Below are 18,706 nucleotides of genomic sequence, written 5' to 3' on the forward strand. Positions count from 1 at the left end.
TTATTATTATAAATCTGAACTAAATTAGACGAAATACTTGTAGATCACAATTTGGAACGTGTTTTACACCAAAAAGAAAATAAAGAATATCATAATATTATCATATATTTCGTTATAAAATATATGTTAAATATAAAATACTAAGTTATTTTAAAATAGTTCAGTAATAATAACAGTCAGATCAAAAGTTAAAAGAGAGAGAGAGAGAGATTTATGTATATATAGATAGTCTGCCCATACATGCATATGTAGGTGTTTGTGTACATGATGTCCTATATACTGTATATATATATATATGTGTGTGTGTGTGTGTGTGTGTGTCTATGTATGTATGTGCTTTTATCACCGAACACATATGTGTGTGTATATTAATATATGTAAAATTCTGTACATAAACTCAACTTTTATAACTTAGTTGTAAATTGTGTTCTAGTGAAAGCCTATTTTATTACTTTATTTTAATCTTATTGTTTTGCAGAAATTTTATAACATTTAATCTTTTCGTGTGTACATGGTTCTCACACTTGCTTTGGCAATGTAAATCTGTTTTCTCATGCCAATAAAGCTGTTTTGAATTTGAATTTGAGAGAGAGAGAGAGAGAGAGAGAGAGAGAGAGAGAGAGAGAGAGAGAGAGAGAGAGAGAGAGAGAGAGAAATGTACGAGAAATATTTAAATTGATTGGAATCCAATCAATCAATCAAAACCTTATTTATATACCACTTTTCATAAATGGAAATGCAACACAAAGTGCTGTAAATAATAAAAACAACAGGAACAAACTGAATAAAATGCATACACAAACTTTTGCATTTGTACATATACACACTCGTGTATGCACACATTTTAGTGACATTTATTTAGATTCTGTTGCACAGGCCACTATAAGCTGCCAAACACACACACACACACACACACACACACACGCACACACACACACACACAAAAGATGAGACAGGATGAGACTCAATTCGAAAGTGAAAGAAACCAAACTAAAGCTATTTATAACTACAGGCATTTACTGGGCGGTCAGTAAAGAAGCTGAGACTCTGCGGCTGATGAAACATTTCAAAGTTGAGAAATGTACCAAAGACAAACTGCATGTTCTCTTTTAACTTACGTTTTTAGACCAACTTATGTCGTTTCTGTTTAATTGCTCCAATAAACGCTTTTTCTGCACACAAGCTTACACTAGACTCATGAAACTAAATAAAAAATTAAAAAAACATTCTGTACTTTGCCTCTCTAATACTATTCAAAATTATGCTTGTCCAAATAATAATAATAATAATAATAATAATAATAATGTAGTAATATTGATAATTTTAAGAAAGAAAGAAAGAAAGAAAGAAAGAAAGACAGACTATTGGCGCATGCGCACTCAGGACCCTCAGTGTAAATATATAAACCAAAGCGGTGCCTCACACTGATTATCTTCCCTAGAGCTCAAAGGATCGACAACATTGGTTCCGTCTGTCACTCGTTTTTTTTCCCGGACACGTTAGTGTTGCATCAGCATCCAAACATCCAGCGGTGGAAATGTCGTCCACAGAAGAGACAGGTACTGACCTTACATCCATTATTCAGTGTTTTTTATGGTCCTTTAGACATTAGAGAGTTGGTTGTATATAAATTAGTCCATAGAGTTTCCACTAAACCGACAGTAGCTTCAGTAAAACCGGTGTTAGTGACGCTTTGAGCCGCTGAGCAGAAGACAAACTCCCATTCAGAAGTCCCTTTAAAAAACACGCTGTTTAAGAAGAGACGTCAAGCGTCTTTAAACCCTCACTTAAACTCAAGCCTTTAAATGAACAAAATGTGGACATTTTAGCATTATTAAGATGTTGCTACTGTTGCTCTATAATGCAGAAAAGATCTCAGTGTTAGCGGCTCACGGTGGAAATGTGAATTAAATTTGGTTAGCAACATTTTTTATTAACTTTGAAACTGTTTGCGTTTGCTAACATTTTACCAAAAAAAAAAAAAAAAAAAAAAAAAAAAAGAGGAAAAAAAAAAAAAATTTGAAAAAAAAATTGTACTCGTAATTTAGAAAAATGCCTATATTGGTAAAGACGGCAATTCAATCAATTACGTATTTAAAATAAATAAATAAATAAAAGCAAAATGAATAAATTAAATACGATTTAATTAATTTAACAATTTAAAACAAATTATGATTATTTTAATATATATTTTTCTGTCTCTGGTGTAATACATTTTTTTTAAAAATGCAACCACTTACTTACACAAAGGGGGGGAAATTAATTACGCTTTGAATAACCTTGAAATAAATCTGCTTTTCAATGGTACATGGGCTTCAATAATCTTTGGATACACAAAGGTTTGAATTCTATATAACACCATATACTAGTACAACATAGCCATAGCACAGCACGTATGTTTTTACATAGAAAAGATCAGTAAAAATATATTTTAAAAAATTAAATAAAAAATCTGAGAATTTTATCTATGGATGTTTGTAAAAAAAAAATAAATAAATAAACTTCTTTGTTTGAGGTTTCTTTGATTAAATTAGTGAGAGTTCTATTATCAATATTGTTGTTGCAGTTTGTTTTTTTTGTTTTGCTGCCATAATATTTCATTTGATTGAAGTTAAAATTTGAGTGTAATACCCGTCTATACATTGTCCTTGTAATGTAATATTTCCCCTACAGGATGTTCATAGTGTGATGAAGACACACAGGTTGGGATGTTCACATGTGTCAGTAATAATGTTTATAAAAACTCTGCCCAGGAATAAATATGTCATCACATTAAACTATGTTTGAATATATTCCACTGATGAATTGTCCTTTTGGTGCAGCTTTTCGACTCTTTCAGTTTCAATATGATTCCTTCCGCATATGGTCAGGGAGTAAAAAAAAAAAAAAAATAGGAAAAAGAGCCAGTCATCCTTTTTTAGTAAAATCAAAAATGAAACCAAAAAAGGAGATTGAATTTTGTAGCAGAATGTCCTCGATTGTTGTAGTTAATGTTTTCAGTGTTTATTTAAACCCTGACTGACAAGGATCGTGTTAGGGTTAGGTTCAATTACATTTTTCAGTTCATTACAATGACCAGCATTTTTTTCCAATTACAATTAAATTACAGTTTGTTTGTTTTTTATCCTCAGAACGTTCAATTACAAATACGTTCGCAATTACTAAAGTTCAATTACAATTAATCACAATTGCTGAGCCTGAAATAAATAACCTAATAAAAGTTAACCTTCCTCTTGGATTAGCTTCCTGTTAGCATCTCTTATGATAACTGGTCCTAAATCATCTGTAAAATGCACTAAACAATAAATATATATATATATTTTTCCTATCTATTGGTTACCTTGTTAGGCTTCCTAATGAATAAAAATATAGGTTTTGATATTTTTGGGGTGGGCGTCTGAGACTTTTTTGTGTCACTTATACAGTACACCTCAATTTATTTATTCTTTAAATGCTAAAATGTGGTTAAGCTTGATATTAAACGTGTTTTAATAACTAACTACATATGTGGAGAACTGTAACATGGTTCCCCAGTTTTGCGTTAAATTATAGTTGAACATTTTATTGAATATTCATGGCGATTACAATTACAGTCAATTATCTGACCTCAATTACAATTTCGTTACGATTTCGACAGCAACAAAATAATATTTATTTATTTTCTTTTTTTGCAATTAATTTTTTATCTGATGATGTTTGGTCTGATAAATGACAGAGGTTTTCCTCATACCCGATACCTCACTCTGAGACCTGAGGATGTCTTAAAATGTACACCGTATGCCTGGTTTACACATATCACACCACGGATCAACAAAGGCTTCAGGGTTTTACCCACGAATACACTCATCACCTGGACAGTAATAGCCTTGGAGTCAAACCCTCAACCTCTCTTTAGAAAACGACCCCTCTACCATCTGAGCCGTAGTCGAGGAAAGTCCCCCATGGTTCAGAGTAGGGGTGTGTATTGCCTGGCATCTGACGATATGATTTCTATCCTGATACATAGGTCACGATACGATATATCCCGATATTAAAGTATAAGACGATTATTGCAATTTTTTTTGAAAAAAATTTATATGACAAACAACTAATCTGCATGTGTACACCTTCATGAGAACATTATGTATGATATTATTTTACACTCAAAACATTGGCTTTAACATGCCATGTGCCAACAACTTAAAATAAAAAAATAACAATCTGCCTGTGGCTTTTAAACCAACTTTGACTGTAGTGCAACAAATGCAGAAACTTAGTACTTTCTTTTTAGAATTTATTGAAAAAACACAAGCAGGTCAACATTCCCAGGTTTCAGCGCACTTCTTTGTGCAGTTGCAATGTTTCTTGCAGTGGAAAAAAAGCTTTCCTGTTTAAATAAAGATTAAAAAAAACAAATTGAGACGGACGATATGGATGCAATTTGAATCGATCCGAGAATCGCGCAACATAATATTGCGATATATTGCCGAATCAATTTTTTTCAACACCCCTAGTTCAGAGTTTCATCACAGTTGATACACACCGCAGACAGAGGGCACAGTGTGAACGGCAGCATCTGAAACACTGAGGCGTGTGACTGTGTGCTGAGGCGTGCTTTGTCCCTCAGATGGGTCGTAATGGTGTGCGACCGTCTGCCCTCTTGTTTCTGCAGCCTTTGATTGTGGCTTCTTGCTGCAGATAGATGAGGAGGCGGCGCTGGCTGCAGCCCTCAACGACTACCTAGCCTCACGCAGCTACCTAGCCGGGTTCGGCCCCTCGCAGGCCGACCTCAAAGCCTTTAGGCTCCTCCACACGCCCCCCAACCCGCAACACGTCCACGCTCTGCGCTGGTACCGGCATATAGCCTCTCTGCTGCCTGACCTCTGCCTTCAGTCCGACACCAGCAGCAGTGAGTAGTTACTAGTACTAGTAGTTACTAGTAGTAGTGGACTGAACGCGCACGAATCGTCTGACTAAAACCAGCAGAAGTGCACGAATGCAGTGTTTGAGCCATGCTTGAAGAAGTCTGATTAATACACAAAACTAATGTATTATTATTATTATTTATTTATTTATTTTAAACAACAAAAAAACCAATGTTGCACTTAACTCCTTTCATATTAAATACATAGAGAACAGATTTTTTTTTTGTCAAAATACAAAACCAAACCATAAACATGAACCAAAATAAACTGCACATTTCTTCATTTATCACCATGCAAAGTTAAATAAAAATATATGTTTAAAAAAACATATAAAATAAAAATAAAAATCGTGACAGCACCCCCTATTGTTTAAGCAGAGTATTTATGCACATACAGTGCTGTATTGATTTTAATCTCCTCTCATTTGCATTGATTTTTAGCCGATTTAGGATAAATCCTTTTTATAGTTTTTATTTCAAAGAAAAACCGTAAACACATTAGGGACAGCACTCCTTAGGTCAGCAGGGATAATCAAGCCCAGATTCAGACCCACGAGAAACTTTTCTCGACAACTAGCTTTTATTTTGAAACTTTATAGTCAGAACGTGCATGATTTCAGCTGATAGAAGAGGTTATGGTTCCAGTTCTACGACCTCAGCTGTCGGCCGCAATTCCCAGAGAGTCTGACTGAAACCAGCAAATCTAGAGATTTATTTACACTTTCAAAGTCTGTGATCCGCCATCTTGAATTCCAGCAAAGCATCATGGGTTGATGATGACATCACACAGGGTTACTGCCTGTAGAAAGCCCATTGACTCTGTGTTTGTGGCTTTGTTTGCATTATAGCACAACAACACAACAGTGTTAAAATGGGACAAAAATGTACAGATTGTTTTTCTATGTTTTATTATCTCAGTGGAAATATTCAGGTTTGTTTTAGTGGCTTTGTGTTAGGGCTGCTCAATTTATCAAAATTAAATTAAATTAATTAAATTAAATTAAATTAAATTAAATTCGAATATCATACCCAACGATTACAAAATGAAAAATCGAAAAAAAAAACGATTAAAAAAAAAAAAAAAAATATATATATATATATATACAGGTAAAAGCCAGTGAATTAGAATATTTAGAAAAACTTGATTTATTTCAGTAATTGCATTCAAAAGGTGTAACTTGTACATTATATTTATTCATTGCACACAGACTGATGCATTCAAATGTTTATTTCATTTAATTTTGATGATTTGAAGTGGCAACAAATGAAAATCCAAAATTCCGTGTGTCACAAAATTAGAATATTACTTAAGGCTGATACAAAAAAGGGATTTTTAGAAATGTTGGCCAACTGAAAAGTATGAAAATGAAAAATATGAGCATGTACAATACTCAGCTGTCCAAAAGGCGACCATCGACACATTGCACAAGGAGGGAAAGACACAAAAGGTTATTGCTGAAGAGGCTGGCTGTTCTCAGAGCTCTGTGTCCAAACACATTAATGGAGAGGCAAAGGGAAGGAACAACTGTGGTCAGAAAAAGTGTACAAGCAATAGGGATCACCGCGCCCTGGTCAGGATTGTGAAAAAAAACCCATTCAAGAATGTGGGGGAGATTCACAAGGAGTGGACAGCTGCTGGAGTCAGTGCTTCAAGATCCACCACCAAGAGACGCTTGAAAGACATGGGTTTCAACTGCCGCATACCTCGTGTCAAGCCACTGTTGACCAAGAAACAGCGCGAAAAGCGTCTCACCTGGGCTAAGGAAAAAAAGAGCTGGACTGCTGCTGAGTGGTCCAAAGTCATGTTTTCTGACGAAAGCAAATTTTGCATTTCCTTTGGAAATCGAGGTCCCAGAGTCTGGAGGAGGACAGGAGAGGCACAGGATCCACGTTGCCTGAAGTCTAGTGTAAAGTTTCCACCATCAGTGATGGTTTGGGGTGCCATGTCATCTGCTGGTGTCGGCCCACTCTGTTTCCTGAGATCCAGGGTCAACGCAGCCGTATACCAGCAAGTTTTAGAGCACTTCATGCTTCCTGCTGCTGACCTGCTCTATGGAGATGGAGATTTCAAGTTCCAACAGGACTTGGCGCCTGCACACAGCGCAAAATCTACCCATGCCTGGTTTACGGACCATGGTATTTCTGTTCTAAATTGGCCAGCCAACTCCCCTGACCTTAGCCCCATAGAAAATCTGTGGGGTATTGTGAAAAGGAAGATGCAGAATGCCAGACCCAAAAACGCAGAGGAGTTGAAGGCCACTATCAGGGCAACCTGGGCTCTCATAACACCCGAGCAGTGCCAGAAACTCATGGACTCCATGCCACGCCGCATTAACGCAGTAATTGAGGCAAAAGGAGCTCCAACCAAGTATTGAGTATTGTACATGCTCATATTTTTCATTTTCATACTTTTCAGTTGGCCAACATTTCTAAAAATCCCTTTTTTGTATCAGCCTTAAGTAATATTCTAATTTTGTGACACACGGAATTTTGGATTTTCATTTGTTGCCACTTCAAATCATCAAAATTAAATGAAATAAACATTTGAATGCATCAGTCTGTGTGCAATGAATAAATATAATGTACAAGTTACACCTTTTGAATGCAATTACTGAAATAAATCAAGTTTTTCTAAATATTCTAATTCACTGGCTTTTACCTGTATATATTTTTAACATATGTTTTATTCGCTAAATAAAACAAACCCACTATTTTGGAGATCTATAAATAATAAAGCTTGGCACACACGTGTTATCAATACTAACTTTGAGTTGTTTAATCTACGTACATGCAAGCTCCTCCCTTCCGCCCCGCCCCTCTCAAAGCCAAAGCTAGCCTGCAGGCTAACACAAAGAAAGTTGTTGCTAGTGGTCTTGAAACATGGCAGGAGAAATGCACTCATCACGTGCTACAAGTGTTTTGTTTTGTGCAAAAGTGAACATACTTGATTTTAGTGTTGGAAGGATTTTATCTACGTTTAAAGAATATATCTTATGTTTTTTTTTTTTGGTACAAAAAATAAATACATTTTTGGTTGACAAATAATTGTTTGAATAATCATGATTTCAGTTATTAATACAATAATCATGATTATTATCTTTTCCATAATTGAGCAGCCCTACTTGTGTCAGTAATCAAACATCTTTTAGCGTTGGCATAACACTTCAGCTGTGATCCGTGTGCGTTCATCATAGTTTAAACAAAACGTCAGCAGCTGCTGCTCACAGCGACATGTGGCATTTTAAATCCTAACCCTGGGGAGAGTTTAGGGACATCTGGTGATTACAGTCATTAACATGTGCTCATAGGAAGGTGTGACCTCAGCTTTTCACTGTGGTTTAATATGAAAGGTGTGTTTTCACTTCCTGCATGTCACTATTATTCTCAGGGCTGGATTTTGTGAGCTCTGTGTGAGCTCAGTTGCATGTTTTCTCTGAGCATGACTGGGTTTGCTCTCAATGTGTGTGTGCGTGTGTCAGGGTTGGGGTCAATAACTTTTTTCAGTTACAATTATGTCTTCAATTACACTTGTTCAATTACAACTCAATTATGATAACACTGACCAGCGTTTTTTCCAATTACAACTATTTTTCATCCTCAGAAAGTCAATTACAATTACTGAAATAAATAACCTAATAAAATTGGGGTCATTCCTTCTATTACATTAGATTTTTTTACTACATATGTTTAGTCCTGGTGAAATTATTCGTTATCTTTTTAAATGCTGTTCTTTTTTCATATCTCGTTGTGTCTCCAGTAAAGGGAAAACGTGTCCAGCCTCTATGGTCGGCACCGCCAGGAACACAAGTCCCGCAACTTCGACTCTACAACAGTCTGACGAGGACGAAGGTCGGTCAGATCCAGACACAACAACCATCTCACACATGGAAACACTTTCATAACAGCGAGGGCCACAAATATGTGATTGTGTGATCTGAGGGCCACGTTATCAATATTCATGTCAGCATTTAGAATAATAATACAGGAAACAACAAAAGGTTTTGTTGTTGTCTTGTGTATTTTCCTGTCATTTTGTGTTTATTGTAGTCTCATTTATGTGTATTTTTGGTGTCGTTTTGAATATTTTCAAGATTCAGGATTTATACTCGTCTTGTGTGTTTTTTGAGTACATTTGCATATTTTTGCGGTTTGTTTTGTGTATTTTTCCTGTAATTTAGTGTGTTTTTGGACTCCTTTTGCATTAACTTTGGAGGGCCACACAAAATTTGAATTTAATATTAAACCATTGATCAAGTAGCAGAGTGTTAGAATCTGTAGAATTGTTGTAAAACTGACAAAGTTTTCTTTTAACTTTATCAAAGCTCTTCTGGTGTTTCTTTCCCAGGAGCTGTTTGTGCCTCAGAAAGGGAACAAGGTGACGTGGTACAGCTGTGGACCGACAGTATACGATGCCTCGCACATGGGACACGCACGGTAAAAGCCCCGCCCCCTCCTCAGAGTGAGCGTTTGGCGTGATTTAACCCGCGTCTCTGTGCAGGTCCTACATTTCTTTCGACATCCTGCGGAGGATATTGAGGGACTACTTTAAGTATGACGTCCTGTACTGCATGAACATCACAGACATCGATGACAAGGTGAGTGCTGCTTACACGTATGTCTGGAAAGAGGAATGTTTAGCACAGAGTGGGTTGTAAAGTCTACCTTCCTCCAGATCATCAAACGTGCACGGCAGAATCACCTCCTGGACGAGTACAAGGCCAAACAGCCGCAGCCTGCTCAGATCCTGCAGGATGTTCTCAGCGCCAGAGTGGTGAGATGGCTGCAAATTCAGAGCATTTCAGTCTTATTTGGTTGTAAGGAAACACATTTCCCATCATTATTAGTTATTATATGATTATGTTATTATTATCATCTTAGTATGCGTGCACCACCGTGCATGCAAGGCAAATTTATTTGTATTGCACATTTCATACACAAGGCAACTCAATGTGCTTTACGTGATCAAAAAGTGCAACAGAAAACATTCAACAGCTTAAAAATGAATAAGAACATTTAAAATCAGCAGTAAAAACATTTAAAATCAGCAACATACTGCCTGTTACAGTTGTTCCTGCTTACTTTTTCTTACTTGTTTTCTTGAGTTACTTTCTCAATTGGACTTGTTTACTTACCTATTCTAATAGTTTTGTTTGTTTGTATAAATCTGTATTATATTTGTCCATTTTTATATCATTATTATGTGTTGAGTTTGCATGTTCTCCCCGTGTGCGTGGGTTTCCTCTGGGTTCTCTAGCTTCCTCCCACAATCCAAAAACATGACTATTAGGTTGATTAGAGTCTCTATATTGTACCGTAGGAGTGAGTGTGAGTGTGTTGCCCTGTGATGGATTAGCGCCCTGTTCAGGGTGTACCCCTGCCTAACTTCCATTGATAGCTGGTGATAGGCACCAGCAGACCCTCACGACCCTGAAAACAGGAACAAGGGGGTCAGAAAATGGATGGATTATTATTATTATTCAACTGTAATGTGTGAATTTGTATTCAATCCTTTTCTAATTAACAGTATTTTACTTGATTATGTATGTTTTCTTTATTGTTTCTTTTCATTTACAATATCTCTCAAGCATCTGTAGTAAAGTAATTTCCCCTTGGGATAAATAAAGTATTTCTGCTTATCTGATGCAAACAGATGTGACAAATGTACGTGTTTCAGTGTTTTTCTGAATTAATAGGATTAAAAAAACTTTTTGGAGACTGAGATGAACTTATTCTGTGTAGGTTTAACCCTGTTGTGTTTGTGGGGCCTATTTTAGCCTTTCCAGAACTCCCTGAAGTCGACCACTGACCCTGATAAGAAGCAGATGATGGAGAGGCTGGACTCTGTCGTCTCTGCTGCTCTGCAGCCGCTTCAGGCGGCCGTGACCAGCGGAGCATCCGACGAGGCCATCCAACCTCTGGCTCAGGTGAGACACTTTCCTCCACTGGTAATATAGATCAGGGGTTCTCAACCTTGGGGTCAGGATTGTTGTTGCGAGACACTGGGAGGGGGTTGCCATATGCCTTCAAGAAACTAAGAATATTTTTAGAACAATTTATCTCATTTAGCTCATTTTTGTTTATTTTTAGCCTTTTTCTACAAGTACACCAAAACTCATCACTTTTTTTTGCCATTTTTTTACGCTTTTTAATGCATATTTTCTACATTACTCATATTTTCTGCCACTTCTCAATCAAGTTTCAATGCAACTTTTAAGACATTTTTGACACTTTTAAACCCTTTCCACCACTTTTCTCCCCTAATGTCGCATATGTTTTTTATCCTCTTTTCACCATATTTCATGTTTTTTTTTTTTTTTATCTCCAATTTAACTGCATTCACGATTTGTCATGCCCATTATTTGCCAGTTTAAACTAATTAACTTATTGCTACTTTTTAAAAATTAAATCAATTTATTTAAACAAAAAATAAAAAGAAACTTATATTTCCATGTTGTGTTTGTTTTCCTCGCATGGTGTCTTGTTTTTGTCACTAATGTTTGTCCTTGTGTTGTCCAGGTGTTGCTGGACAGTTCCAAGGACTTGCTGTCCGACTGGTTGGACAAAAAGTTTGGGAGTCAGGTGACGGAAAACTCCATCTTCTCCATCCTGCCGAAGTACTGGGAGGGAGAGTATCATCAGGACATGCAGGCTCTGAATGTGAGTGTGCACACACTGTATATACACACTCAGGTAAGGCAGCTGCATTGGCATCATCAGTGACAGACATGGGCAGCTTTTATCACAGCAGGGGCCACAAAAATGTGACTGTCTGATCTAAGGGCCACATTATCAACATTCATGTCAACATATAGAGTAATAACAATCTCCTCCAGGTTCTCCCGCCCGACGTCCTAACCCGAGTCAGCGAGTACGTCCCAGAGATCGTCGAGTTTGTCAGTAAGATCGTCTCCAATGGTTACGGGTGAGTTGGTGTTTTCAATATAGGATGCTTTGTTGTTTGGGAACAGTTGTTTTTTTGTTTTTTTAACCCTTTCCTCACTTTCGCAGGTACGAGTCAAACGGCTCAGTTTACTTTGACACATCCAAGTTTGACGCCAACCCGCACCATTCGTACGCCAAACTAGTGCCAGAGGCAGTTGGAGACCAGAAGGCTTTACAGGAAGGAGAAGGTACAACATTAAAAATAAAATAAATGCTTCTTGTTGCAGAAGGAAGTCAAGGTTTTCATGAGTAATGAGTTAAAAAGGCTCGTGTCATAGAAAAACAGGAAGCACATGTTTTCAATAGAGCTACTTCAGTAAAAAAAGACTTTTGCCAGGTAAAAGTGCCCTCTGTAAGTGATGAAACAGGCTTTCAAAATAAAATGTATGAATTAATGGATAAGATTGTTAGATGTTTATAGAAATTGAATGATATTGCCGAGGTAAAAGTGACTGATTAACAAACTAAAGCGTCATGTGTGACTAAAGAGGCAAAGATTTAAAAAATAAAAGTCGAGAGGTTTTGCACCTTGATGGATGGGTTTCCAAAATAAAAGCCTCTCTATTGATTGTGTGCATGTAAAGCACAGATTCACAAAGACCTTTGAAAGGAATCTTTCTTCTGCCCCGTGTGTCTGCGTAGGTGATTTGAGCATTTCTGCAGACAGATTAAGTGAGAAAAAGTCCCAAAACGACTTTGCCTTGTGGAAAACATCCAAACCTGGGGAGCCTTCCTGGGACTCCCCCTGGGGAAAAGTAAGTCTGCACCATTCTACAGGTTTCATCACTGTAGCAAAGGAATGTGAAAATGTTTGAACATAAATGTCGAGTCATTCAGGTTGAGTATCAAGTTGATAATTAAATAACTGATGCTGATATTTTAGATGATGGTGAAATATATTTTCTATATTTAAAATGCCTGTTAAGGCCAACATTAGTTTTGAAAATTTTTTTCCCATGGAAAGTTTCCAACTTAGAACATTTCAACTAGGTTTGCCAAAATCTGGGAATGTTCTGTTATTTAATTGTATTATTTTGAATAGATGCTAATATTTATTAGGGATGTCCCGATACAACTTTTTCATTTACGATATGACACCAATATTGCAGCCTTGCGTATCGGCCAATACCGATATTGATCCGATATCAGCATGAATCATACATCCCTTTTTTTTTTTTTTTTTTTTTTTTTTAAATAAAAAAACAATAATTACTTATTTTGTAGTGTGGAATGTTAGAAAAGGCTTGATCAAGTGATGTAACTCAAACAGAGAACAATAGTAAGCAACAGTAGGTATGAGAAAAACTAACCCATTTATTATTAATTAATTGGTTACATAATTTTTAACCTTCAAAATAATATCTACAGTATTCTACAATTGAATAAAATAAATAAAAAAATTACTTAAAATTTGAATCCGATATTTGTTTTCAGGCTAATTTCAGACCGATATCCAATATCAATATCGTATCGGAACATTTCCCTAATATTTATGATATGGTATGAGTAGGATATGATAGTTATTTAAAATAACTTCCAATTAATTGTTAATTCCAATGAAGAATTCCCATAAAAAGTTTAAATTTATGAATATTCCCAAAATTCCTGGCATTTAGTTACTGTGGAAATTTTCAGGACGTTTTTCACCACTTTGCAACCATAAGATCTTAGTTCTGCTCTCAGAGGTGCCGTCTGTGTAACCTTTCACTGAGATTGGTGTGTGTGCGTATGTTTGGATGATGTCATAGGGGCGTCCTGGGTGGCACATCGAGTGTTCAGCCATGGCCGGCTCAATCCTCGGTGAGTCCATGGACATCCACGGCGGTGGATTTGACTTGCGGTTCCCTCACCATGACAACGAGCTGGCTCAGTCAGAGGTGAACTTTAACCCACTCTCTGTATCCGATCCGTGAAGGACGGACTTTCTCACGATCGATTTGGTTTTTGTACAGGCTTACTATGAAAACGACTACTGGGTGCGTTACTTTCTGCACACTGGACACCTGACCATTGCTGGCTGTAAGATGTCCAAGTCCCTGAAGAACTTCATCACCATTAAGGACGCATTGGCCAAAAACTCAGGTGAGGCTTCCTGTTGCAGCCCACACGGAGGAGACATTTGAGTAGAATGAAGGAGTTTGATCCAGAACTGAACCCTGTCCTGAACTAACTCTTCATCCTTCAGGCCGACAGCTCCGTCTGGCCTTCCTTATGCATTCCTGGAAAGACACTCTGGATTACTCCCCCAACACCATGGAGTCGGCCGTCCAGTACGAGAAGTTCCTGAACGTAAGTGCGGACCAGGATGTGGGCAGTGTGAGCCCTCACACGTGTCTGCTCTGATGTTCTGTTTTTCTTTTCAATCAGGAATTCTTCCTCACTGTAAAGGACATCCTGCGTGCTCCCACCGACATCACCGGCCAGTTTGAGAAGTGGGAAGCAGCCGAGGTTGAGCTCAACAACAGGTGATGAAACGCAGCAGCAGGAAGCTCCAAACACGGAATGAACGAGAACTTATTATCCTTTGTATCTCCTCCTCCTCGTCTGTGCCGTAGTTTCTACGACAGAAAGTCGGCCGTCCACGCAGCTCTGTGCGACAACGTGGACACTCGCACTACCATGGAGGAGATGAGGGTGCTGGTCAGCCAGAGCAACAGCTACATCGCCAGCAGGAAAAGTGCCAAGCTGAGGCCCAACCGCTTACTGTTGGAGAGCATCGCTTCATACCTCACCAGCATGATGAAGGTCTGTACGCTCACACCTCTAACGCTCATAATGCTGCTATTTATGGTGCTTTGGTTTTACTTTTTACATGCAAAGAAACCAATAAATCATTATTTGTAAGAGAATATGCTAAAAACGAGCACGGACGTCAACAATCCATTTGAAATGTATAATAAACCTGGCTGCATTGATACCTGACGACGTGTTTTTGTTATAAAGTCTTAATATGAACAATCGACTTTAACTCAACCTTTCAAGGCTTTTCTTTACTTCATGTTTCTCACTTGGTAGCAACAGGTGGTAGCAGAACAATGGATTCTACAGCCAACCAACCAAGGCTCCTCCCTTTATTAATGTTTAAAGTTAGATTAACTAATGCACTTACTTAGGGTGACCGTACATCCGGATTTAACCGGACATGTCCTCTTTTCATGTCTTGTCCGGATTAATTTTCAGAGGGTTTCCCAGGGACCCTGAACGCATCTCAGGGAACGCGTTCATTTAAATGACTGTAACTCCGCTGATATTTTCTCTGTCGGAGAAAAGCCAGTCTCATGTTATTACGGTCATTTTACTCACACATGACGGAACGATTAAAGTCGCTTTGCTTTGACAAAATTGTCAAACATGAGGAAAAGAGAAAGAGAGACCCTCTGAATCTAAACCTCATCACCCCCCTGTCTCCACAGACAACAGATGGAATAAAGTGCCGAGTCAGCATGGGACAAACTTTATTTATTGGTGTAGTTTTTATTGATTATTTAATGTTCTGTAAACCTTGAATTTATATCATTGATGTTGTTTTAATGATTGAGAGATTTAAAAGAAAGATTATATGAGATTTTTGAAGGACAGATTGTTAAAATGCATAAAAAAGGTGATTGACTTGAGTTTTTGTTACAAAGAGAATTACATTTTTAATTTTTATGGACAATAACGAGTTATTTATCTACTATATTGTATTTTGCTGTTACAAGGTAGGTTCAAGAAAACGTTGAGTAATTTGATTATGTCGAGGTCGGCCCAAGTGTTCTCTTTTTTTGGAAATGAAAATATGATCACGCTACACCTACTGCTCTGAAATAGGCTCAGTCACCTTCTGTCTGAGTTTGTGTTACATCTGGATGCAGAGTCACATCATGGTCGTGCTGAACAGATACACAACTTTATTTGTTCCTGCAGACGTTAGTTTTCAGACTGATCTGACAGTTGTTTTTGTTTTGTCAAAAAAAAAAAAATCACTGTAACAAGCCTCGTTTTCACGCAGATATTTGGTGCAATTGAAGAATCGGACGCCATTGGTTTCGCTGTGGGAGGGCAAAGTCACAGCAATGATGTGAGCCTTTTTATTCTAATCTTGTTTTTAAAAAAAGTAGTTTTTTTGGACGATTTATTTATTTCCTGATCTGCTCACAGCTGGAGAGCACAGTGATGCCGTATCTGACGGTGCTGTCAGACTTCAGAGAAAACGTGCGCAGAATTGCTCGAGAACAAAAAGGTGAGAACAGGAGCCGCCACTTCTAGACTGAAACATCAGAAGTCCTCAGCCTTTGTTTAATCTCTCATCTGTTGAACCCTCGCAGTGACGGAGCTGCTGCAGCTCTGCGACGTCATCCGCGATGACACGTTACCCGAGCTGGGAGTCCGGTTTGAGGATCATGAAGGTGACACTAAGAAGTTTATCTGTTTTTTTTAATGAGTTGTGTGGAAACGTTCCATCAACAGGCTCAACGTCAGTGTTTGTGTTGTAGGTTTGCCCACGGTGGTGAAAGTGGTGGATAAGGAGACTTTGCTGAAAGAGAGGGATGAGAAGAAGAAGGTAAGAGGTTCTAACCAGATGTTTTACTCTTAACATTTCAGACACAACGCCATCAGTTCACTGTTTGGACATCTGTTCCTCCCTCTGGACTATTACCTTGTGATATGGACAAAATGTTATATCACAATATAGGTAGATTTTTATCCCAACAATGATATACTGTACCCAATGTAGTATTTCTTCCATAAAATTACGTGAAATGAATGGAAAATTGCTATTCATTATGTATTTTATTATAAATTAAAAATAATCCTATTATTATACTTATTATAAAAATATTATCCTAATATACTGTAAATGGTACTTCATCTTTTAGAATCCTCTCAATGTAGGAATATTTGTGACTTTTGCTACATATACTGTTTTTACATGTGTTCTGATTTGTAAGTTTGTGTGTGAAAATGCCACCAGGGGGCGCAAAAAGCAACAATAATGGCCACTGCTATCGTCTACCTGTATTGTATTTTACTCCATCAAAGATCGTTTATGATGGTAGTTAAGTTATATTCTTTAAAAGTTCTTCTAGAGCATCGGGAGATAAATTAACACTTCAATTTGTGAGAAAGATTTGCAGCTACAGTGTTTTGCTTGGAAGAGTCATATTATTTATTTTGATTGATGTATTACAGTGCTGTAAATTGTTTTTATGTATATCATATATCCCGCAGCATTATTCTGTACTACAGATGGGCGATCCGAGACCTAAAGGGCGGCGTTCCCACACCTTTTAAATATTTCTTGCAGATATTTAGCAGCTTTTGTGGAGATTTATGATTGAAAATGTGTCATACTTTCATTTAATATTTTTATTTGATTACTGAAGTTATTAAAGTAACAAGAAATTCAACGAATGCAGGACAGGACGCCTGCTGTTCACCAGTGCTTTAATCCCACCTCTTGCTTCTCTACGCTGCCTATGTCAGAAATAAAATGACCACTAGATGGTGCCAAAAACCTGATTAGGTGTTTTTCAGCATTGTTACCACATCTATCGATCTATCAGTGTCACTGATGAAGGGTCAATTATGTTTGGTTTTTTTTCATCAGATGGAAGAAGAAAAGAAAAGAAAAAAAGAAGAGGCAGCCATGAAGAAACAAGAGCAGGAGGTACGGGTGATGTCATCATCTGTTTCATTTATTTCACTCCATATGGTGACTTCAATGTTGTGTTTAATTTTTTAGATGGCTAAGCAGGCCAAGATGAAAATCCCTCCATCTCAACTGTTTCAGTCCGAAACTGACAAATATTCCAAATTTGATGAAACGGTAATAGATTAATTTACATTTTTCACTGATAGAAAACCTCCACTATGACAGACTTTCCTCTATTAAATACTGTACGTCTGTGGATTTTATCGTATCGATTCTGCTGCAGGGTTTCCCTACCCACGATGCCGAGGGGAACGAGCTGAGCAAAGGTCAAGCCAAGAAGCTGCGGAAACTCTTCGAGGCTCAGGAGAAGCTACACAATGAGTATCTGCAGATGAATCGGAACGAAAAGTGATGGACAAACTCCCGTTTCTCCTGATAAACTGGTGTTTGAGATCAGAAATCCTTTGTGTGTTTAATTCACTCCATAATTAACTGTTTTTCATCAAAATTAATCAAAAGAAACTAGGATGGCTTCGTCTCTCAGAAAAGAAAATGTCTTCACTTTTTCATCATTAAATAAAATAAAATAATAAAGGCTTGGATGTGTGCCATCGTGTATTTATTTGATCATTTAGCCGTTGGCTTTACTTTCCATTTCAGGCAAGATAACGCGATTTATAATGGACCAAAGTGCTTTATATTAGGGTACCATAAATAAAATGCAAAGTAAGGCAGGAGTAAAAAAAAATAACGACTGTGGCATTTTTTTGTATTTTTGTGTTTTTTTTCTTTTCTTTTTCTTCTTGTTTTGCATATTTTTTGAGCAATTTTTAGTTTTCATGTTTTCCTTGTGTATTTGCTGTCATTTTACGCATTTTGTTTTTTTATGTTTATTTTTAGTTCTTTTGTGTGTTTAATGTCATTTTCTGGTTGTTTTTTGTCCTTTTCTGTTTGATTAGTTGTTTTTTGTAATTTTGTGTATTTTTTTAGGGATCTTTGTGTGTTTTTGGGGTCCTTTTGTGTAATATACGTGGGGTTGTTTTGGTCCTTTTGTGTGTTAATGATGTTTGAGTATTTCTCCACTAGTGTTTTTTTAAAAATTTTTTTAATGCGTTTACATTGGTGGCTGCACAATAATATAACCGAGGGCCACATATGGGCCCTAGCCCGCCAGTTGCCAATTTGATTACAACTGATTTTTAAAGCTTGTGAAAATTAAACTCGGG

General features: G+C 37.2%; 1 protein-coding gene across 3 annotated transcripts; it reads left to right on the forward strand.

The window, feature by feature from the left end:
• Nucleotides 1–1,411: 1,411 nt before the first annotated feature.
• cars1 (cysteinyl-tRNA synthetase 1) lies at nucleotides 1,412–18,082 on the forward strand. Of its 3 annotated transcripts, XM_028442940.1 has the most exons (23): nucleotides 1,420–1,559; nucleotides 4,652–4,888; nucleotides 8,661–8,752; nucleotides 9,249–9,337; nucleotides 9,402–9,498; nucleotides 9,576–9,674; nucleotides 10,678–10,827; nucleotides 11,420–11,560; nucleotides 11,737–11,825; nucleotides 11,912–12,033; nucleotides 12,488–12,600; nucleotides 13,594–13,722; nucleotides 13,798–13,927; nucleotides 14,031–14,134; nucleotides 14,213–14,310; nucleotides 14,401–14,590; nucleotides 15,837–15,905; nucleotides 15,986–16,067; nucleotides 16,153–16,233; nucleotides 16,321–16,388; nucleotides 17,436–17,495; nucleotides 17,571–17,654; nucleotides 17,764–18,082. In XM_028442940.1, exons 1-23 carry the CDS (start codon nucleotides 1,538–1,540, stop codon nucleotides 17,890–17,892), a joined length of 2,475 nt encoding a protein of 824 aa, XP_028298741.1. In that variant the 5' UTR covers nucleotides 1,420–1,537; the 3' UTR covers nucleotides 17,893–18,082. The 3 variants fall into 3 exon arrangements, 2 of the variants coding, with proteins under 2 accessions (XP_028298745.1, XP_028298741.1); XM_028442944.1 differs by lacking the exon at nucleotides 4,652–4,888 and having other exon boundaries at nucleotides 1,412–1,559; XR_003673805.1 differs by lacking the exon at nucleotides 17,764–18,082 and having other exon boundaries at nucleotides 16,321–16,520; nucleotides 17,571–17,623.
• Nucleotides 18,083–18,706: the final 624 nt, after the last annotated feature.

Source organism: Gouania willdenowi, chromosome 3 (assembly GCF_900634775.1).
Source record: "Gouania willdenowi chromosome 3, fGouWil2.1, whole genome shotgun sequence".
Taxonomy (NCBI): Eukaryota; Metazoa; Chordata; class Actinopteri; order Blenniiformes; family Gobiesocidae; genus Gouania; species Gouania willdenowi.